We start from the raw sequence: 24,539 nt of genomic DNA, 5'->3' as shown, positions 1-24,539 counted from the left end.
AAAGTAACAGCCAACAGAACAGCCAATACTGAAGAACTCAGAGTAAGTGAATGTGAAGCTGACTTGTATGGTTGTACTTCATTTACATTCAAGGATAATGTATGTGCTGGGGGGTGGGGGGAAGGAATGATTAAGAAAACTAAACCTAAATATAAATCACTGAAAAGCCACAAAAGTGACAAAACAATATTAAGAGGACCAAAGTGATAAGACAAAGTAATTCAATGTAGAGAGAGCTTTTGAGGCATTTCCATTTCAAAAAAAAAAAAATTCCGTGAGATCTTTTTACAAACTTGTAGCATTTAAAACTGTATTTATAAAATACATCAATCCAAACAAGTTTTGATTTATATGTCATAATCAGTGGAGTTAATTATGTAGGAGTCTGCTAATTGATTTACATAGAATTCTCATTAAAATATCCCCATGTATAAACACAATTAAAATAGAACTACATGCTTCTATTATAAAATACAAAAATGTATGGGGCACATGGGTGGCTCAGTTGGTTAAGCATCTGACTTCAGCTCAGGTCATGATCTCACGGTCTAGGAGTTTGAGCCCAAGTCGGGCTCTGTGCTGACAGCTCAGAGCCTGGAGCCTGCTTCGGATTCTGTGTCTCCCTCTCTTTCTGCCCCTCCCCCACTTGTGCGCGCACGTGCTCTCTCTCTCTCTCTCTCTCTCAAAAGCAAACAGTAAAAAAAAAATGTGAGACTGAAACAATGACAAACACCTATTTATTATATTAAATACAAGCCTGAAATGTTACGTAGATACACAGATTCCAAGAAATTACATTTCAGATGCTCAAAGTCCTGCTGGTGCTTTGACAATGAAAACGATGCTTTAGAGGGCTTTTCTTTTTAATTCATAAAAAAAGCAACAATCGGGGGGTATAAAATAAGACCCCAAACTTCAAAGTTTATTCAAAATTGTTTTGAATCCCTAAGGTGGCTGCAAACAGTCTGTTTTTACATAGTCCTGGCTTCAAGGAATGTGGACAACACGGTCTGTACGGATCTGTGCCCAGGAAGCCCACCGCCGCTACCCTACACAGTAGTCTCGTGTTTCCATAGCCCAGTCCTGACGTTGCCGGTGCTATCTGTACCCAGCAAGGGGCCCTCCTGCCCACTGCTTTTGATTGGTCCATTCTGGACGGCCAAGTTGAGTCCGTAAGACTTCTGCTGACTTTCAAGCTCAACTACAATTGGCTTCCTTAAGGCATCTTTTTTACTACTATTTGAAATAGGCTTTTCAAAATTTCTGCTGCTCTTGGGAAGCGTGCTACAGCCGTCGCTGCTATCGGGTTGGGGCGGGTTGTACTGTCTCTCTCTGTAGGCTAAATAAGCCCTTCGACTCCTCGAGTGTCCTTCATTGTTGCCCGGCCGGCTTTTAGGTAAGCCGTTCTGCACGCTGCCTTCCACGCTGGTTGGGACGTCATAGGCATACTCTCTTAGGACGGCGAGTCTGCTTGCCCGGTGTCCTTTACTTCTGTTTTTATGATGGCGGCTTGGGTGCACATTTGTTCGACACTGAACTTCTAAAGGTGCCACATGCATTTTGATATCATTGTCCATTGAATGTTCCGTCAGACTATTATCAAGCTGAGGCGTGGAGTTCAAAGGCAGGGAATTGGTGTGGCACTGAGCCGCCGCAGCCTGCAAGTTGGTTAACTTGCAGCCCTGGGAGGAATTTTTGAAGCTCGATGTACTCTTGTTTGTGCATGAAGATTCTGCACTACTGTTGGTGCACTTAGGCGCCTCTCCGTTCGCGCCACTGGAGCTGGGGGGCTGTACATTAACCTGCACGGAGTACGAGCTCCGGCCGGGGCAGCAGGTCATGATCCACGCAAGTCTAACATCCTCCCTATTGACGCAGTGGTGAACCACGATGAATGCGCTGAGACTCAAACACGTGGCTCCAAAAAAGAAGCTGAACACCAAGTCCAAAGGGTAATACAAGGAAACAGCCAAGGCCCCAAACATCCACAGGGCGACATATAAGAGCAAGGTAAGACTGGCCCCCAAAAGTTGAGAATGAAAAGTGTGCTCATTTTCCAACGCTGACGTCGAAATCAGAGACAGAGACAGGGAATCCTGATGGTTGACTTCGCCATTTTCATTGGCCGCCAGCCTCTGCTGCTCCTCCGTGGGCTCCTTCAGCTCATATTTGCGCTCAGGGTGTCTTTTCAACTGAATAAATATGCTCAGGAAGTACATACAGTTCACAAACGTGATGAAGCTGGCAGGCCCGTAGAAGGCTCCCAAGGAGGGTTCCCACGCCATCCAGCAACTAGGAAAGAAAATGGGAAACCAGTTCAGATGCTGCATGGCAACCAACTGTGCCAGGAACTGCAAGAGAGTCAGGGCCTGGGAAAGCATTAAAAGAGAAGCAACTGGGGTCAGGTACGCAGAGAACACAAAACACTCACTAGGGTGCATGTGGCCGACTGCCGTAATTCTTGATGTTCGCGGCCGCTGTTATACCACAAACTATGATGGGTATGCCACCGCCGATCAGGTAGAATCTGGAAGGAGGGACAATGTGAATGTCAGCTCATCATTCCCATTGATTAAGGTGCACACATCCCGGTATCTCGGCATTGCAATAGTCCTTCCTCAATGATTAATTATTATAAACTGGAGGTTAACTTTTGGAGGCTGCTTTGTTAACAATAACTTTTTAAAAAATTTTTAAGTTTTTGTTTGGATAGCTTTTTTTGAGTAGGCTACCACATTTCCACTTGAGGAAAGCTGATCAGCTTCTGCCACCCTGTGGATAGGAAGAGATACTGCAGGTAGGGTTTTACTCTTTCCACGGGAATTCAGCAGGCAAACCAGTAAGTTAGTCCATTACAAAATGGACTTTAAGGTCTCGCTGTGCCATACAGTTCACACAAAATATGTAATAATATTAACTACTGATTAATGTCCGCCTATGCCTGTGTGTTGCAGGCCACCTCACTGCTGTGTATGCTTATCCCTAGTCACTGAAGCAACGAAGGTGCCCCATCTCAGGCTCACACAGTGCCCAGGCCCCTCCTGACCTCCTTCCCATGGACTCACTGGGGACAGCAAGAAAAAGGATCGTGCAGTAGGAACTGAGGAGACAGAATGGCGGTGAGTCCTACCAAGAGAAACTTCTTTTCTTGACCAGAGCTTCTTTGAGCTCCCTGATTAGAGAAAATAGGAACTTTGTGCCTTGGCCGCATCCTGCTGGGTACAGTCAGAATCTTAACTCTGCATCTGCCAATTCTAGAGACACAGCCCCATTCCTGAGCTGGATGGATAAAGGCAGTGCAGTAAAGCCTTGGATTGTGAGTAACCTGTTCTGTGAGTGTTCCACAAGACGAGTAAACATTTCTAATAAGTTTTAACTTGATAAACGAGTGATGTCTTGCAATACGAGTAGTCTGTGTTGCCGAATGTCACATGATCACAAATGGGCCAATGGTTCTCTCTCTCTTGCTGGGGGATTGTGGGTGATCATCTCCCATGCTCAGATGCTCGGTCTCAGGCTGCTGTGTTTGGCAGAGATCAGTGATTTTGCAGAACATCAGAAAGTACCCACAACAGGACCAGTGTATTTTTTTGTCATTTCAAAGCACTTACGGACAGTCCTTTGCTTTTCCGTACAAGAGTAAACTTAGGAATACTTTGCTTCATTCTAAGTCAGGCTGCTTGCAGATATAGACCCCTTTCTCTGCTGCCTTATTGCCAGTTACATTAAATACAGTACATGACAAAAGTTTATTAATACTGTACTGTAGTCAACATCCGTTAGTGATAGTGAAAGTCATCTGACACAATAACCCTCCTCTGGCTGGTCTCCCTCACACCAGCCATGAAAGTTCAGGTTATTTTATTTTTCTTTATATTTTGTATTTTATTATTTTGGATTATATTGCAGTAATGTAATCACTTTTATATGACTATTTTTGGGTTGTGGAACAAATCATCTGAGTTTCCATTATTTCTTATGGGGAAATTCGCTTTGATATACAAGTGCTTTGGATTACAAGCATGCTTCCATAATGAATTATGCTCGCAAACCAAGGTTTTACTATATTCAAAACTTTTACTTAATGCTTGGGGTTATTATTTATTTTCTCAGAACCTAACAATAGGAAGGAATAGCTCTGAAGGATGGGATCCCTAAATCTCTTAATCAAACACCATCTCTCAGTTCTTTTAACCCAAGTGACAGAGGTGCCAACTCGCATCCTGTAACCTGACTCTGGTCAAGCACTCCTGTTTGTCCCTTAATCGTCCAGGGAACCACTCACTCCCTGAATCTTTTACGTTCTCAGGCATTCTCTTTCAGTTCTTCCCTTTACTTGCTATGGCCCATTTATTAAATATCAACATGGCCCTTGGGGTGCCTGGGTGGCTCAGTCGGTTGAGCGTCCGACTTTGACTCAGGTCATGATCTCGTGGTCTGTGAGTTCGAGCCCCACATCGGGCTATGTGCTAACAGCTCAGAGCCTGGAGCCTGCTTCCGATTCTGTGCCTCCCTCTCTCTCTGCTCCTCCCCTGCTCACACTCTGTCTCTCTCTCAAAAATAAATAAAGGTTAAAAAAAAATTAAAAAAAAAAAATCAACATGGCCTCAGGACCATTTTTTAACCAACTTCTCCCTGGGGGATTTGGTTTATTATCCTTGTCTTCAATCACCACACATGGAAAATGTCTCCTGTCCTGTCTGTAAAATGCCTAGCACATCTTCCCTACTGAGTACCAGGTTTCCAAAAATGTACACTTCTCACAAAAAGTACTAGTAAGCCTGCCTCCCCTGTGCTTACCTGCCCCGCCCCCATTCTACATTTCCTGTATTATTTTCTCAGTTGACAGAAGCACCATGTGCCAAACTAAACTAGAGCAATTTGTAACCATCTTGGAATTCTCTCCCTCCCACACGTTTTAAATCCAGTTGGCCATCAACCCTAGAGAAGTTGCCTCAACTGTCTTCAACACACACACCCTCTACTCTCCATGATGCTGTTCTGGTTTCAGTCCTCATGGGGACCACCCTAATGACCTCAGCAGAATTCCTTACTCTCAGGGTCTCCAATTTTTACTCTATATTAATGCAAAGCTGTCCTTCTAAAGAGATAACTAGTCAGGCCACTCCCTTAGGTAAGTCTTCAATGGCTGCCCACATTTTAACATGGCTTCCAAAGGCCTGAAACGTAACTTTCACTCGGAATTCCGGCAACTCTCCACCACATACCATAGGTTCCCGCCAAACTGCATTTCTTGAAGTTTCCTCAGCTCACTCACCACATAATCTTGTATCTGGAGTGTCCCCTCTCCCCTTTGCTCTAATCCCTAATGAAGGATCATCACTAATGGTCAATACTTCCTAACACCATCCCCCCAAATTAATGGTGCCTTTGTTTGCACTTTCAAAAGACCGTAACTCCACTGTGTAACGTTCTTACACAGCCTGCAGCTGGTTCTTTACGGTCTCCTCACGCAGACTGTAAACCCCTCAAAGGCAGGACAGCTTAAGTCTCTGGTCCCGTGCCAAGTACACAGCCAGCATTCAGTAAACTCAATTACCATTGGTCAATTTTTACTCATCCAGCACGATAATCCATTATTTTCTTCTTATAATTGTGAAGAAAGGTGTAACTCCAAAACTATGTTGTCCTTTGTAGGGAATCATTAAATTGAAACACACTTAAGTAGGTTAAAAATCTCTGACATGGCCTCAAGGAGATAAAAACAGTTAACATTTTCTTAGAGCCGATTAGATGCTGCTTCACACATTACGGCACTTAGTTATTCCCACTTTGTAGATGAGAGAGGAAGGCACGGAGAGGGTACAACCTCACGAAGGGCTTCCAGCTGGACGGCTGTGCAGCCAGTGCCCAAACCCAGGAAGCCCGGCTTCCAAGTCCATTATGTACTCCCCAAAACTTACTCAGAATTGTTTTGCTATGATGAAGCTTCAGCTAAACTGATGTTTCATGAACATTTACTATGAAACACTGAACAAAGATACCAAATACCTGAGCATTGGTCTTGGTGGAGGTGGTAGTTCATCAGGATCCTGGCATCTTTTAGCCTTTCTAGTGACTTGTTTGTAGATATTTCGAGCCGTCACTCCCACCCATAGTACTGTAGCAAGAGTGGAATAATGAAGAATTATTCCAATCTAGAAAGAAGATTGAAGACTATATGTAAGCTAAAAGGAAAAAAAAAAATTCCCCAGTAGTAGCTGCCACCAAGGTTTACCAAAAATAACCGGTAAGTAACTTCCAAAAATATGATTCAAAACCAGTATGACAGTATCTTCTAAAGATCAGTTCCTCTACCCACGAATCAAACAGAGGACCCTAACAGACATGTGACAGAGGGTTATGTCCCCTAACAGACAAACCAACATTTGGATCTCGGAGGCCCACACACTACGTACAATTTATACCCAAGAAAACCCTTCATACACCACAGAATTGGCTTTTCAATATCTTTAAACCAAAGGTGTGTGTGTCAGGGATGCAATGTCATAAATTAGAGTTCAGTTTCGAAGGCCCGTTTTAAGGAAGAATGTAGAAGGCAAGGGTAACCAGAGACTGAAAGTCACAATACACAGAGAATAAGCTTTAGTGTGACAGAACGGAGTTGTTCTAATTCAGAAGTATTTACTATATACGGTGACGGTAAGACAGCAAGGTAATACACTGGTGGTTAAGAGGGTGAGATCTAGAATCAACAACTTCTGCCTGGTTTTAAAACCAGGATCCACCCCCTACCTGCTATGATACCTTAGCAGAGTCACATAACATCTCAAACATTGGTTTCTTCGTTGGTAAACGGAGAGAGATATGAAAGTAGCAGGAGACTAACTAAGAGAGCCTACATAAAGCATTTTGCACATTGCCTGGCATATGGTAAATAATCAAGAAAAATGGTACCTGTATTTTAAGTATTACTATTAAGAGTGTGATTTTAAGTAAATAATGTCACCTCTCTAAATTAATTTTCCTCATTTGAAGAGTGGGAAGATTATCAATAACCATCTCTAGCAATTTTGTGGGGATTATATGGTTACAATATTTAAGACACAATAGGTACCCATTTAAGAGCAGGTAACTGTAGCACATGTAATGGTCACACTAATTATGTTTCTTCCCTCAGAGGGGTGATGGAGGGTATGTTTACCATGTGACTTGAGTGTGAAGCAACTCTAGTTGAAGATCAAATTCTAGTTGAGGCTATGTACTGGGGTTAAGAAAGCCTTAAAATCCATTTTAAGAAAAATAAGTGTGTCACTGGGGCATCAAGGACATAATTCAGCTTTCTTGTCTAACTACCATATTTTAATGTTTCCTTTGTAAACAATTATCACAGGTAACATCCTATTAATGAAAATCTTCAAGAAAAATTTTTTCATTCTAAAAAGATGGCTCTCCGATCTCAAGAGAATCTATCTGACTGCCATCACCAAACCTGTGTCAATAATACATGCATTTAGATTGTTGCCCAGAAATTTTAATGTGAACCAGTGAGCGCCAAAATCTGGTAAATGAAAACCCAAGTCTTCTTTTGCAGGACAAAAACGAAGGTAGTCACTGTCCAGCCTGAACCTTACGGTGACTTGGGAAGGGCCGGCAGGCTGGATCCAGCTCGGCCAAATGAGAAAACTCAGATTGATTTTCTTTGTAAGGAGAGGAGTGGCTCCTTGGCTTCCATTAGTTTTACTGACTGTACTGTAAAAGCAAAATTTACAGAGGAAAGTGGAACAAAAAGCAGAAAATAAACCTTAAGCTATCTGGAGTCACACCAAATACTAGAAGTAAAAATAGTGTAAATGAATTTGGTACACAGACACCAAAACATTCAAGCCAAATCACAATGGTAGGCTTTATGAGTGATGCTGAGGTCAGAAGAATAAGACTGAGCTGTGAAGTAAGTTTAAAAAATAGGAGTAAAAATGTTTTCAACATAGGAGGTGCAGGATGGAGCATTTTCTTGTTTTAGATCCAAGAGGGAAAACTCAACCTTTAGATTTTGAAGTGTTTTCTACGGCATTTCAAAATTTCCAGAAGTATTCATGCTGGAAATTACCGAAGCCTTCAGTCAAATATTACCAATAGCAGAATTTTAGGAGGCTGATGTCTCCTAGTAACCATCATGGAAGCAAATCTCCTGATATTCCACAAGAACTGGAATAAAGGAGAGACTGAGAACTGGCAGAGAGGGTATTCCTAGCTTTTGGAATGGGGTACTTCCTACTGTACTCTCTATCAGACCCTTGAAATACAATCTCACTGTCAAATTTCTTCCACTTGCGTTAGAAATGCATGTGGAGGGGCACCTGGGTTGCTTAGTTGCTTGAACGTCCAACTTCGGCTCAGATCATGATCTTGTGGTTCCTGAGTTCGAGCCCCATGTCTGGCTCTGTGCTAACAGCTCAGACCCTGGAGCCTGCTTCAGATTCTGTCTCCCTCTCTCTCTGCCCTCCCCCAGCTCACACACACACACACTCTCTCTCTCTCTCTCTCAAAAATAAATAACCATTAAAAAAAAAATTAGAAATACAAGGGGAAAGTTTGTAAAGTTTGGGAATAAGTAATCTAATTTATAGGGCATGCAAATGATTAGTGAGGTCACCTGATCTCAGGATATCAATTTCCAAAGCTGTAAAATGGATATAAAATAATCATCCTAAAGAGTTGCCCTTGAGGGGAACCTGTGTGGCTCAGTCGGTTAAGTGTCCGACTCCTGATTTCAGCTATGAGTTCGAGCCCCACGTCAGGTTCCGTGCTGATACTGCAAAGCCTGCTTGGGATCCTCTCTCTTTTCCTCTCTCAAAATAAATAAAAAAATAAAACCTTAAAAACAAAGAAAAAAAGAGTTGCACTTTACATATAAGCTACCTAACCACACTCACAAACTAGAGACCAAACATTATAACAACCATGCTTTTAACCACCAGTAAACCTAAGATATTACAGCATGTACAGCAAGTGTGCAAAAAAATTATCTTTAATATTCATATAATAATGTATGAATACATACGAAATAATAATAGTTCCCACTACTGAATGCCTGCTATGTGCCAAAAAACGTATTTAGACAACTTGTACGTGCTTCCATTTATCCTCCTAATGTCCCAACCACACCTGTTGGCTTCCAAATCCCATGCCCCTTCTATTGTGCTGTGTGTCTTCACTGAACAGTAAAGCACAGTGGTGAGGGGGGAGGGCCACCCGAGTCAGAGAGACTGGCATCTGAATCACACCTCTGCCACCTAACAGCCCTTGATTTGGGGCAAGCTGTTTCAAATCCCTACGACTCAATTTCTGTATTGATAAAATAGATGAGTAAGAAGTACCTCCCAGGGTTAACATGAAAGTTAAGATAACACATTTGCAGTAGTTGGCAAGTCGACTCTCTTAATATTCACTGATTAAATTTCCCCAATGCATTTCACGTGTCATTGCAGAAGAACTCTAGATAAGAGATACAAAAGGACACCAGAGAAGGTCAGCCAGCACTGTGCTTAATAGATTAAATCATGGATGGAATGGTAGAGGAACAAGGGGACTTAGGTAAGATCCCGCCAAATCTTTTCTAAGGAAAACCAGGGAAACAAGGACAGAAGATTAATTATCAAACAATCATCCGGCAGTGCATCATGACCCAGAACCCAGAACCTTTCCAACTGGGAGTCAACAGCCCTGGCTCCTCTGTCACTCAGCTTCTTATTCTCCTTCGACTCCTTCTGCCAAAGAGAGTAAAAGGCTGTAGAATGTACCCACGGTACCCCCTGGAACAGACAGAGTGGGAAGGACCTGGCTGGTGCCTAGTGGCACCTTGAATAACCTCAACCAATCACTGTGGGGTGGAACCTATATTAGAACCTGTTCTTGCCGCTCATAAAATATATGAGCACTAAAAAGGGAGATAAGAAACATAAAAGTACATTGATCAGGTACACATATCAAACTGCATGTAAGATACGTACACCTTAGGGTTCCGTTTTAGAACCTTAGGGTTTCCGCTGGAGGAACCTTGATGATCATTTAAGTTAATTAGCCCAACCCATTATTGTACAGAAGAAGCATTAAGTCCCTACCAGGTTAAGCGGGTAGTCATACTAGTCATTTGGCAGACACCGAATTTGAACCTACCTACTAGTGTCCAGAACCCCAGGCCAGTCCTGCACGCCTTCTACCAACCCCCCCCGCTCAGCTGGCTTCTAACTGAACTATCACAACAGCAAAGCAAAACCAGGCATGTCTGAGTCAGAAGCAGCAAGAATGTCTTTCATAGAAGAAGGGGAAAACATTGTAAAAACAGAAGAACACGACATACGAAAACATCTAAAGACTTGCCTTTCCCTTTTTAAAAAATAAATAATTATGTAATGGACCTTCAGTGTAGAGGCCCCGGATAACTCCATGCAAATTCATCTCCTTTTCTTTCTAGAAATGGTATAAAATGTCATTCAGGGCAACGAAAGGCAGTCATCTTCACAAAGGCCTCTTTCTATTCATCTCCTTAGTGAAATAAATGTGTCTGCTTTGTGAAAACAATGACTATTTTTAGACAAAAGTGAGACTACCACTACCACCGCTTGTGCTGGGCACGCTCCTAACAGCCCATGCTCAGGATGGCTCCAGGGTTGAATGTTTTCTACTATTTGTAAACAAAGGCCTTTTTCTGTTCGTTCACCCAGGAAGTACTTGCTAAGCATCTAGTATCACCTACTCTGGGTCAGGTCCTGGGCTGATCCCTGGATAAACACGGGTGAATCAAATCCAGGGGATTCCTGCCCCTGCAGAGCATCGCGTCCAGAGTCAGTAAACAGGTAAACACCAGTCGACTGCAAAGTTTCAGAGGCATCATGGAAATGTAATAAGTACCGTATGATAATGAGGGGAGGGGAGGGGAGGGACAGTATCTCTCAAACAGTAACAGTAAAACTGAGGCCCCCAAACAAGATGAAGAAAAATCAGAAGCGGGGAAGGACTGAGAAAACAGGAGACTATCTTCTGTGCATGGATTCAGTTGACCCAAGTCCCATTATCTGACCTGTCGTAGGCTCCAATCAGGTTTGTTTCTCAATGTATACTAATGGCCTACAACAGAAACATTCTGCACAACTGAGAGGTGATTTTGTCACTAGTGACAGCAGTAATAATAGCTACTATCTACGAGCACCTTCTGTATACCAGGTATTCCTGAGTTCCTTAATCCTCTCCATGATTCTTATACACACTCCTATTGTCAGTTAGAGGTCAGCTCTACAATACTAGATTAATTGCCAGCCTTAGGTTCAAGACACATTCTAATGACGAGACCAAGCATGGCCTGCTTTGATTTAATTAGTTACTGTTTGCAAGCATCTAGGAATCTTGATCAAAAGGTGAGACCTTGATCAAACCTGTATCAAATAACATAATCCCCTTCACCCCAGGTAACCACCCTATACCTTATGTTTACCATCTCTTTGCCTTCCTTCCTCAGCTTTACCACATCTACATATTTCCATTAAAAGCGAGCTGTTCCCATATTACTTTTTTCTTTACAAAAAAAGACGGCGGGGTGGATGTAATTTATGGGACTTAATTTTTTCACGTTATGTTCCTAAGACTTACCCATATTGTTACACATTGTTGTCATTTATTAGTTCTGACTGCTGCATGATATCACAGTTTATTCATCCGCTCTCTCACCGATGGGCATTTGGGTTGCGTCCAGGTTTTTTCTATTGTGCACAGCGCTGCTATGAATATTTATGTGCATGCGTATACTCCTACACATGTACGTACACACGCGCACGTGTGCCTGTTGCCTACGGGCAAGCTCACCCTCTGATTCCAGGAGTGGGGCTGCTGGGTCTCAAGGTGTGTGCATGTTTAACTTCAGATGGCAAAGCCTCCCCAAATCATCCACTTACATTCCCACCCACTATGTATAAAACATGTGGACCCACATGTTCTTCATGACCCAGCAGTGTCAGGCTTGACTTCTGCTGACGGAAAAGGCATAAATATTACCGCATTGTCTTAATTTGCATCTCCATGACCACCCATGCTGCTGAGTACCTCTTCCCGTGTATACGGACTCCCTCAGTGTATACATTCTCCTCTATGAAAAGCCTGTCCACTCTCACCACTTTTTCTACTGGGTCGGTTGGGACATTCTCATTGATTACAGTTTTTAATGTATTTTTTATCCTAATGTCCTTTCGGTGGTATGTATTAAGAAGAATGTCTTCCAGGTCTCCTAGGATTTCACTCATGTAGAATTTGAGAAACTCACCAGATGATCACAGATGAAGGGAGGGAAAAATAAGATAAAAACAGAGAGGGAGGCAAACCATAAGAGACTCTTAAATAGAACAAACTGAGGGTTGATGGGGGGGGGGTGGAGGCCAGGGGAGAGGGCAAAATGGGTGATGGGCATTAAAGAAAGCACTTGTTGGGATGAGCACTGGGTGTTGTATGTAAGTGACGAATCACAGGAATCTACTCCTGAGGTCAAGACTAGACTGTATGTTAACCAAATTGAGAGTAAAAAAAAAATAAAACAAACAAACAAACAAAAAAAGGAACAGCGTCTTCCAATTTGTTAGCTTGTCCTTCCACTTTCATTAAGGAATCTTAACAAAAGCTCTTATTTTTAATTCAGTTACAATTATCTCTCTTCTAGTCAATGCCTTTTAGTGTCATAATTAAGAAATCCCTTATCCCAAGAATGGTGATATTTCCCACTATGAATTTTAGCATTTTGGCTTGACCATGTTAGTTTTTAATCCACCCAGAACTGACATCTTATAAGGCACAACTGTAATGTTTTTCCACGTGGATTTTCCCAGCTCCTTTTTATTTTACTGCAGAGGTCTCTCTTTCCCTAACTGATGAGGCGTGCAGCCTCAGTCTCACACCAAAGTTCCACATGGGTCTGCCTTGGGGTCTCCCTTCTGCTTGCACTGGTCTGTGTCCTTCTCCCTACACCAAATGCCTCGGTGTTCATGACAAGAGCCTCACAAGCTCTGATGATCAGAAGGGCAGTCTTCTCGCTCTACTCTTCCCGTGCAGATAAGTCCTGGCTATCTTTATCTTCGGTCCTTTGCTTTTAATGTAGATTTAAAAACCATCTTACTGAGTTTCGTAAAAAAAATTATTTAATGTATATATTAATTTCAGAGGAACCACCACTTTTCTGATATTAAAACTACCTCTCCTTCAGCCTAGTATACCTTTCCATTTACTTAGGTCTTCTTTAATACTTTATTACAATTTTGCCTGTAAATCGCGAACATCTTTTATTATTTCTTGGTACCTGATATTCTCTGATGCCACATAAATGGCACCTTCACATTAATTATGTTTTCTCAGAGTTCTATTTCTGCAAGCTAGCATCAAACTCCTGTATGTTCCCCCTTGGCTAAACCTTCCCATTACTTCAAATAATTTATCTGTGAATTACTGTAGGATTTTTCGTATATAAATAATCACATAATCTGATAACTCAATTATTATCCCCAATTTATGGGTGAGAAAACTGAAACACAGAAAAGCTAAACACTGAAATCACAGGATCTTAAAGAGACATCTGCACCCCCCATGTTCACTGTAACATTATTCACAACAGCCAAGAGATGGAAATAACTTACATGTCCATCAACTGGTAAATGGATAAAGAAAATGTGGTGCGTCCATACAATGGAATACTATTCAGCCATAAAAAGGAAGGAAATCCTATCCCATGCTACAACATGCATGAACCTCACTGAAGGACTTTACACGAAGTGAAATGAGCCAGTCAGTTGCAGAAGGATAAATACTGCATGAGTCCATTTGGATGAAGTATCTAAGTGGTCAAGCTCATAGAGGCAGAAAGTGAAACAGAGGTGGCCCAGAGCTGGGAGGAGAGGGGAGCAGGAAGTTGCTGTTTAACAGATACAGCATTTTAGTCATGCTAAAACAGGTTTCAGTCATGCAAGATGAAAAAGTTGTAGAAATCTGCTATACAACATTGTACTTATATTTAAACTGTACACTTAAAAGTTTGTGAAGAGGGTGTATCTTTTTGTTATATGTTTTTTTGCAATTAACAGACAAAGTTAGGGGTGCCTGGGTGGCTTGGTCTGTTAAGTGTCCAACTTTGGCTCAGGTCATGATCTCACAATTTGTGAGTTCAAGCCCCACATAGGGCTCTCTGCTGTCAGGATGGAGCCCACTTCCGATCCTCTGTCCCTTTCTCTCTCTGCCCCTCCCCTGCTTTTGCTCTGCCTCTTTCAAAATAAATAAATAAACTTAAAAAAACAAACGTTAAATAAACTGTCCATCAAAACAGTAAACAGTAAACCTGAGATCCAAATCCAGGCAGTGTGACTCTTAATTACGATATGGCACCACTTGCTATCATGTATACAGAAAAAAATATGCAAATATAGGAAATACGGAGAATTTTAGGTCTATTCATATGTTGAATAATTTTGGTTTTTTTTTATACTTATCCTACAAGAATACTGTACTAAGCTTACATATAATAATTTACTTATTTGAAGTTACAAGTTGCATATTTTTAAACATGCTTTTTTAATGCTTATTTATATTTTGAGAGAGAGGGGGTGGTGCAGAGAGAGACAGAGACTGAATCTGAAGCAGGCTCCAGGCTGTGAGCTGATGATCCAGCACAGAGCCCGATGGGGGGCTCGAACCCACGAGCCGCGAGATCATGACCTGAGCCAAAATCGGACACCTAACTGACTCAGCCACCCGGGAGCCCCAAAAGTTGAATATTTTTTAAATTTTTCATATTTACCACACCTCACAAGTTTCTGATTTTTATATCTTCCAGTTAAATCTTTTTGAAGTTCCTATTTTTGTCATAAATAGGTGAAATAACTTTTAAAACTCTACTGTCAGAAAACACACTTTTCTCTTAGCTGAAGTCAGGGTCTTATAATTTTTTAAAATTAGATGTCTGCCACCATAACAGACATAACAAGTAGCAATGAATTCCCAAGGATAAAGAGACAAGCTCCCTAAGTCATGTGTTCAATTGTGAACTAAGAGTTCAAAACCTGAAATCTGGTAAGTGACACTTGGCTTAACTTTCGTTAAAGAAAAAACAACCTGAAGAAGCATTTTTTCCTTTTACAAGTTAATAAAACATGAAATTACTTTCTAATACCAGTATTTTTTTCCCATTCCAGTTTTTCATTCTGACTTACCGCTTGGCAGACACTGGCATTTCTGGTTTGGGTCACTCCTCCCACAAAGACCACACAGGTCAGGAAAATATGAAAGCACAAGTTCACAAGCATATGCCAGCCCTTGAGACTGATCCTAATCAGACTGTTGAAAGAAAGAAACATTAATATTCAGGCTAGTCCATGTGAAGCAGGATACTATGATATTCATCCACAAGTCAGCAATTCCACCAACACAAAAGGCCAGATGTAAAGGTTTCATGCTTAAACATTTTACTTAGAACACATACACTATCACACACACACACACAGGATTTGAGACATTTAAGTCAATACAGTGTCTTAACATTTAACTTTATGACCAAAAGAGACAAGTCGTTTATGGAACTACTGCACCCACGAAAGGCTAAACAAATTCTCCATAATAAGAAATATCTGGGCTTCTGTTAGTTATGATGTCTTCTGACGGCGGGATTACTTGTTTGCTTCCTAGAGGTTTCTGCAAGGTGCCAATCTCTACTTTTTCTGACCTACTAGGATAACGCGTCTAAATGCCCAGTGCATTTCTTCCTGGCCTTTCGTAACAAAATGCTGAAATCTTTCTTTTTTTAACATCAAAATCTCCTTTTGTTTCTTAACTAAATGTCAAGAAATGCCATATATGTCCAGCTTAAAAAGGAAAATACATTCTGGCAAAACCTCTTGTGAAGTGAATTTTTGCTTAGCGAATCCCTCTAGTTCCTACCATAAAATAAAAGTTTCTGTAGCTCTGCCTCCAATTAACAGAAACCATATCCCACACTGAAATGCCACAAACTTTCTTACAAATGCCATCTTTAAAATAAAGAATATCGCAACCTGCAAAAAGTCATAAAACACACATACCACCACAGTCTGGAGCTGGACGACACGGCTACGGGTAAGAGGCCTCCGGCTCCCCTCACCCACGGTTGTCCCCAAGCCTCACCTCCCCGCCTCCAACACATCCCTCCCATGTTCTTTCCCAGATACAAACAGACTGGATGCTATAAAAGATGAATTTACCACCGCATGGACTAATTACTTATGTCTCAAACTGCATGAAATGAAGGAGGCTTGATGCGTTCTCAAGGAACTGCTCTTACTTTGGAAGGATAGCACGGTGTTAAAACTCAGCTTTATCCTCATTCAAGGTGAAAAACACCCTCCAAGTCAAAGTCCTCCATTCACCAAGTTCCCCTTCTTACCTGCGATGGTATATGTAACTGACGATGACCGCCAAGAGGCTCAAGAGAAGGATGACAGCGGTGGTGTAAACCACGGGGTGCAGAAGACTGGCCGCCTGGGTGTAGAGTTCAGATCCCGTCAAATCCTGGGGGGAGAAAAGGAAGGACCATTCTGGGAGCACTGTTCTGGACATGCGGAGATGTTCTCCAGAGACTAAAACACTCTGACCTTTATGATGTCTTCATTTTATTCGAGGACCAATGTTTCATGCTGTTTTCCTCACACCTTACTCTGCCTGACTCCCACCGTGTAAACTACTACGGTGTGTGCACTTAGGCTGTGTTCGTGTATGTGTGTATGTGTACACACACACATGCATACATACATACACGCACACACGTACCTTGTTCTACGTCGGCTTTGCAAATCTGCATACTGACTTTGCTACAAGGGTGACAGACAGCAGCAGCCTTGTGATAAGGCACAGCCCAGCAGTACCTCCGAGACAGCCAAGCCCAGACAGACGTTCCCAACCTGTGCAGGCAAGCTTAGCTCCAAGGCCAGCAAACACAAGTGGACTAAACACCGTGTAAGGCGCTGGGGACACAGGGGTCAGACATGGGTCCTGCCCATGAAGAAATGCAAGTCACAGGGGAGAGGGATGCACGATCAGATCACAACAACGTCTGAGGACGGTAAAGGCAACACGGTTTTGGGAGCGAAGAGCTCAAAAATCAATACCGTAAAATAACGGCAAATCACTCATTTGGCATTTATGATAATCCAGGCACTAGGGCAGCACCTCACAGCAAGTTAACTCTATGAGGTACACAAATCACGGGCCCCATTTTATAGTTTGAACAACTGAGGAGCAGAGAGGTTAAGTTCCGTGAGGATTAGGTCCAAGAGAACGTGGCTGCCAAGTCTGTGTTCTCCAACACGATGCAGACAGTGCCCCCACTACAATGAAAACAGTAGACACATAAGGCTTCTTCCTCGTAAAGGACCAAAACAGGCTGGGAACGTGGCTTCCGTGCCGGCCACAGCCACCATGCCAGACAATAAGGGTTGTAGAAGTCCAAGCTGTAGAGTCACCAGATCCTGTCACCACATGATCCTTCTAGACAGACTCTGGAGGCTACAAAATGACAGCTGGATGCAGGAAGTAGTTCACAGGAAACACATCTTTAATCTGAAGGTGCCGGACACATCCAGAAAAGCTAGATGGAAAAGGGGGCAAATTTTCCCACAGAAGAATGGGAAGCCGACACAATACAATTATGGATCTAAAAAGATCTTATCAGAACACCTTAACAAGCCCCTCACCGTAACAAATGATGAACAGAGGCTCATAGGGCCTGACAAAAATCACAGTTAATAAGAAACTGGAGATGCAACAAGGGAAATTGAATTCCAGTCTGAGTGTTCCACTACGCTGTGATGAGTCTCAAACCTGCAATTCATCTATTTATTTGACAAACGTTAATTGGGTACCCGCCACGGCCAGGAGCTGTGCCAAACCCCGGGTATTCAGCGAACCGCGGAACACAGTCCCAGCCCTCGAGAGCTGACAGGCTGTAAACTAAGTACCAAAAAGAGAAAATACAAGAGAAAAGTCCTATGGCCACAAGGTCTGAGCAACCAGCCCTTGCGAGATGCCCACGAGATTAGTCAATAGCACAGGGCCTCAGTGTGTTCACATTTTGCCACAAGTCCAGAATATCAATGGGAAAACTCAAAAACACACTGGGGCAACGAGAGCCAGTTAGATGCTAGTAAAAGCAGACACGTTTCTTCTTCATTTCTACAGGAAACTACTATTCCAGTGCACGATGAATAACTAAAGATAAGCTTTCAGCAGCCAGGGTTTGGTCTTCAGACTCCTTCCGTGCACCACTCATTGTACGTTCCTCTAGGAAACGTTCAGTAACACGTCCCCACTTACGTGCTGGCTACGTGATTCCGGAAGAGTTACCCCACTATACAGTGAAGACACCACCAATCACCTGGCAAGGTCTGGGTAGGAGCCAGCGGGGGGCATGGAAACGTGCCATCCATGGGCCTTGTTGAGAGTAACAACACAGGTGTCTGCATAATAGCTAATGAAACTTTGGGGAGCCTGGGTGGCTCAGTCAGTTGGGCATCTGACTTCGGCTCAGGTCATGATCTCACGGTCCATGAGTTCGAGCCCCGCGTCAGGCTCTGTGCTGACAGCTCAGAGCCTGGAGCCTGCTTCAGAGTCTGTGTCTCCCTCTCTCTCTGCCCCTCCCCTGCTCATGCTCTGTCTCTCTCTGTCTCAAAAATAAATAAAAACATAAAAAAAAAATTTTTTTTTTAAATAGCTAATGAAACTTCAAACTTCCAATTCAGTTCTCAAAATATACCGTGTATAGTAATTACATTTAAAAGCCAGCACTGCAGAGCCTGGGTGGCTTGCTCAGTTAAGCGTCTGACTCTTGATTTTGGCTCAGGTCACAATCTCACAGTTTGTGAGATCAAGCCCTGGGTCGGGCTCTGTGCTGACAGCATAGAGCCTGGTTGGGAGTCTCTCTCTCTGCCCCTCCCCCACCCTCTCTCTCCTCAAATAAACAAACAATATTTTAAATAAAATTTAAAAAATAAAAGCAATTAGTATTTTCAAAAGCCAAGTAAATAAAACACAGTAGATGAAAGAAACTAGAGGCTGAAATAAAGGGCAAAGACTCTTATAATTCCAAGTTATAGCTAGAGAAAGGCACAGGTGCTACCGTCACCAGTTTCACAGGGCACTGCTTCTATTGGGGCATATTTACGCATCTTGAGAGACAGAGAGCCGGAGTTGGGGGTGTGACCAGAAAGAAAGGGAAAAAGAGAATCCCAAGCAGGCTCCGCACATCAGCACCGAGCCCGACACAGGGCTCGAACTCACAAACTGCGAGATGGGGATCTGATCTTACAACTTAACTGACTGAACCACCCAGAGGTGCCCTACTGGGGCATTTTTGATGATCACAACGAACTGACCTGCCCAAATGGAAAAGAACTCCTGCTGAGAGACTGACCAAGGAAAGGGATAAAGTGCCAGGCAGTAAACAGTTAACTTTAGGCTTTGAGGGCCAAGGGAGAAATTGAGGCTATTCTGCAGGTACTTATGAACCACTTAGTATATAACCATTTAAAAAAAGCAGCTGACTGCTCTGGGCCACCATGATTTACAGATGTCAGGTATAAAGGAAACAAAATAAGGTAAGAAATCCTCCTATCTTGATGGCATTAAAATACAAGAATATAAGACTACTGAGACAACTGAGGAGATTAGGATAGTATAGAAGTTAAATATCTAAAGCAACAAAATATAAATCTGAATTAAAATTATTTTCAGTTATATACATAAGCTTTGTGATACAATAGCACAAAGATCACTAATACACCACCCAAATATATGACCACCAGGAGGTACCTTTGAGGAGAGAAAAACTCAACATTTGCAAGTGTACATAACAGACCATCAGAGTGATACTGTTCACTCTTTACAGTACAAATTTTAAGAAAATAATGGAGAAAGGAAGTGAAAAGTATAGTTTTTCATAGAAGCTAACTTTGCCAGAGCAGGCAGAAGGTATCCAAACACCTGAAGGTGTTCCAAAAAAACAAAACAAAACAAAACAAAAAAAACAACAAAAAAACCCCACACAAAGATGATGATTAAGGACCCAAATAAAGGGAAGAAGAAGAGTTTTTGAAAATCTTTGTTAACTTGATAAAAATAGATTCATACATTTGCATGTTACTTCTAGCCCAAGACTTACTAAATATAAAGTCACTGGCAGTTTTAAATAATCCATTGTCATTATATTAATAAGAGTAATTATAGGGGCAGCTGGGTGGCTCAGACAATTAAGCATCTGACTTGGTTTCGGCTCAAGTCATGATCTTTTTGTGAGTTCCAGCCCCACATCAGGCTCTGCCCTGGCAGGGTGGAGCCTGCTTGGGAATCTCTCTCCCTGTCTGCCCCTCCCCCACTTGTGTTCTCCCTGTCTCCCTCATATAAAAAATAAAAAAGTATAAGATTAACTATCAATCTGTAATTATGTAAACTCACCATGATCTGAAGAATGGAATCAAGTTCAAAGAAAATACCACAGGGTATCCCGTTTGTCAGACTACAAAGAAGTATTAAAAAGCTCACCAAAAATAAAATTTAAAAGAGGCTCTAAAATAAAAAATGAAGAATTAATAAAGGATATGACTTCTATGCTGCTTTTAATTTTTCCCCTATGGAACAAAAAGGCTCCCCCTACCTCACACCATATACAAAGGTCAATTCCAGTCGAAATCATGGACCTATATGTAAAAGATAAAAAACATTAAAGCTTCTTAAAGAAAACAAAGAGTATCTTCATAATCTTGAGATAGGAAGAGTTTTTTAAAAGAGGAAATAAAAAGCACTAACTATAAAAAGCAAAACTTTAGAAAAATTAAGAAACTCTGTACATAAAAAGACAACATTAAAAGAAAAAGGAAAAAGTCGCTTTTAAAGACTGAATGCTTGCACCCCTCCCAAATCCATATGTTGAAATCCTAATTCCCAATTTGATGGTATTAGGAGGTGGGGTCTTTGGGAGGTGATTAGGACAGGATCGTGGTCTCATGACTGAGATTAGCACCTTTATAAAAGAGACCACAGACAGCTTCCTTGCCCTTTCCACCATGTGAGACACCATCTATGAACCAACAAGCAGGCCCTCACCAAACACTGACTCTGCTGGCACCTTGATCTTGGCCTTCTCGCCTCCAGAACTGTGAGAAATCTGTTGCTTATATAAACAGTATTCTGTTACAACAGCCCAAACTCATTAAGGCATGCATGCCCTGGGAGAAAATACTTTTTTTTTTAATTTTATTTATTTATTTTGAGAGAAAGAGCACATGCACGAGGAGGGGAGGAGCAGAAAGAGGGAGAGAGAGAGAGAATCCCAAGCAGGCTCTGTGCTGTCAGTGCAGAGCCTGACGCGGGGGTCGATATCACAGACCATGAGGTCATGACCTGAGCCGAAATGAAGAGTTGGACGCTCAACCGACTGAGCCACCCAGGAGCCCCTGGGAGAAGACATTTTAAACACATAAATCCAACAAAGAGCTCCTATTCACAATTCATATCAACAATTCCTATAAATCATAAGAAAAAAACAGATACCAAACTAAAAATAGGCAAGATTTATATGTAGAATCTTAAAAACAAACAAAGCAATATAAATGAACAAAATACAAACCAACCAACCTCACAGAGAGAGATCATTTTTGTGGTTACTAGAGGCAGAGCATGGAAGGAGGGAGGACAGCTGAAGATGGTTAAAAGGTACAAACGTCCAGTTATAAGATAACACTACTGAACAGTATATTTGAAAGCTGCTGAGAGAGTAGAGCTTCAAACTTTCCTTTCTTTCTTTTTTTAGTTTCTATATGAGATAACAGATGCTCATTAAGCTTACTGTGGTGATCATTTCATAATATATGGAAGTCTAGTCATGCTGCACACCTTACACAGTGTTGCATGTCAATTATATCTCAATAAAACTGAATGAGAAAAATAAAAGCCAAAGATAATGAAAACAAAGAGGCAAGATTTGAGCAAGAACTTCACAATAAAGGGATACCCAAACTCACAACAAGAAAATGGAGAGGTGCTCAGCATCACTAGTCAACAGAGAACGACAAATTAAAACCACAAAGATACATCATAATACCCCCACTAAAGGCTAAAATTAAAGACTTAACACTACCAACCACTGGCAAGGATGTGGAGCAACGAAAACTCTCATTACTGGTGAGACTATAAACCAAAATAACCACTCTGGTTAACTGCATGGCATTAGCTACCAAAGCTAAATATACGGGTACATACAATCCAGTAATCCCACTCCTGACTGCCTCTGTCTGCCAAAAACCAAGTATGTGAATACTCGTAGCAGCTTGCTTTGAATGCCTGAAACTAGCAACAGCTCAAATGCCCATAAAGAGTAGAACATACAAGTTTTGGTATTTTCCTCCAAAGAACTATGTAGCATGAAAAAGAATATGCTGCTGCCATATGTAAAAACAAAGATGCATTTCATAGATGTAATGATGGGAAAGGCATCAGATATAAATGAGTACATGCTGTAAAATTTCATTTTATGAAGCTGAAAAGCAGGCAAAACTGATCTATGGTGATAGACATAAGGGGGTGGGGGGATACCTCTTGAGATGATGGTGGGATTAACTAAAAAGAAGCATAGAAGAGCTAACAAGTGCTCGAGCAAAAATCTTGATCTTGATGGTAGCCAAATGTGCATATTCACATAAAAATATCATTAAGCCAGACACTTCAGATCTATCTGTGCACTCTGCCCAATACCTCCACGGAACACAACTGGTCCCCTTTGATTACCAATCCCACTTTAGAAAATTTATCCTGCAGATTTTCTATTAAATGTGCAAACTAATATCGTGCACGGCAATTACTAGAAACAAGAGAGGAATACCTAAATAAATCATGGTAGGGGCATAAATAATATTCAACAGTAAAAAAGAATGAGGAAGATATAGAAAGATTTCTGAAAGGAGATTTAGTAGAGCAATTAAGAACACAGATTTCTGGACTCTGAATTCAAGTCTCAATTGCGACACTAACTTTATCAAGTTGGGCGGTGCTTAACCTTGCTATGCCTCAGGTTCTCCATCTGTCAACTGGGGGTAATGATAATAGTATTAGACCTTGTGAGGTAGCTCTGATGACCAAATAAGTTGATGCATGTAAAGACTTCACAAGAATGCCCAATACATGAGCACTTAATGAAAATTAGCCACCAGAATCATATCATCCTAAGGTATCATCATAAAGATATCTTTATTATAAGATAAATTGTTCCATGGACATCATCATCATCATTAGAGACACAGAAAAAAAGCATGGCCTGAAACAACATTTGCAGCATGCACCTTCATGTAAAAATGGAAGAAAAGAGGACTACCTATTCATTTTGTTTCAACATACATGAACATCTCTTCAACAACAGGAAAGAAACTTTTATTAGTGACAGGTTACCTATTTGGTGCAGAATGACTGTGATGGGGGAGAGGGGTGGAGGTCAAGTTTTCACTCTACGTTAATGTGCAGAAATAATCAAAACACTTGATCTGTGTGAATGTAGAACCTATTTAAGAATTATAAAGAAAAAAAAACCCAACGGTGCTAACATTCACATTCAGTTATAGAGTAGACAAAGCTGTAGTTTGCTTTCATTCAGCAAGTTTTATATAAACAAAGATTCAAACCTGCACTAGAAAGACGTAAAAACAAATGAGTACTCTTTAGTTTCATGTATTTCTGTGTGAATACGGTAACAAAAAGGAATCAAGGCACTGAGGTTATTACACATTTTTGTGCCTATCACCGACTAAAGTATTAAGTGCTATGTAAATTGTCTGACCCTACTCATCGCCTCCTGGCTATTCAGGTTTTTTTGTCTCCTACTCACCCCAACTTCTAGGAATCTTCCTGCCTCAATTCCTGTTTTTCGGATCATATAATTCCAACAAACCCAATTTCTATGTAAGTTTTTTCTCTCCCATCAAGACTGAGGATAGACATGATTGGTTACCACAGGACATCTACTAAATCAAACTACGGTATCTATTCCAGATTTGCAAACCAATATATTCTTTCTGTCTCATTTTTTTAAATACAAAGTTATTTAAAACCAGATCAGAAAAAAGATTTTTAATGCCGAATTAGGAATTTAGATTTTCTATATAAAGCCATGTATTTTAAGACAGTTTTCAAGAAAAATAGGATTTTATCTATTATTCAAAATAGTGTCAGGTAAGGAAAAAAGATGCTGCCTTCCATTATTTTGAAGACACCACTTTTATCTTAGAACATATATTTACTTAAGAATAGGTATAATTTAATTAGCTCTGCCTTTATGTTTAATTAGCAACTCTAAAAATCCCATATACTAACTTTATTATAATTCTGTCAATAATTTCAGATACATTTCACTTTGCAGCCTCTAGATGGCACAGTTATATTTTTAAAAAGCAAAAGAAAGGGATATTCTGTGAAAATAGAAAAATATCTCAATACTGTATTTTAGCTTTAAATAAGAACTGTGTATTACATTTTTTAAAAGA

The 24,539-nt window shown here is 41.2% G+C and overlaps 1 protein-coding gene across 1 annotated transcript in view; it reads right to left on the bottom strand.

Annotated features, from left to right (window-relative positions):
* Nucleotides 1–714: 714 nt before the first annotated feature.
* ADGRA3 (adhesion G protein-coupled receptor A3) overlaps nt 715–24,539 on the bottom strand; it is a 133,308-nt gene continuing 109,483 nt past the window's right edge. The window contains exons 15-19 of the mRNA XM_042984852.1: nt 16,406–16,530; nt 15,201–15,324; nt 6,013–6,158; nt 2,432–2,527; nt 715–2,292 (exon numbers count right to left, since the gene is read on the bottom strand). Coding sequence (XP_042840786.1) covers nt 1,050–2,292; nt 2,432–2,527; nt 6,013–6,158; nt 15,201–15,324; nt 16,406–16,530 — 1,734 coding nt within the window. The 3' untranslated portion in view covers nt 715–1,049. The remainder of the gene's footprint in view (nt 2,293–2,431; nt 2,528–6,012; nt 6,159–15,200; nt 15,325–16,405; nt 16,531–24,539) is intronic.

This window comes from Panthera tigris, chromosome B1 (genome assembly GCF_018350195.1).
Source record: "Panthera tigris isolate Pti1 chromosome B1, P.tigris_Pti1_mat1.1, whole genome shotgun sequence".
Classification (NCBI taxonomy): Eukaryota; Metazoa; Chordata; class Mammalia; order Carnivora; family Felidae; genus Panthera; species Panthera tigris.
Note: the sequence above shows the minus strand (reverse complement) of the source record. Positions and strands in the feature narration are given on the sequence as shown.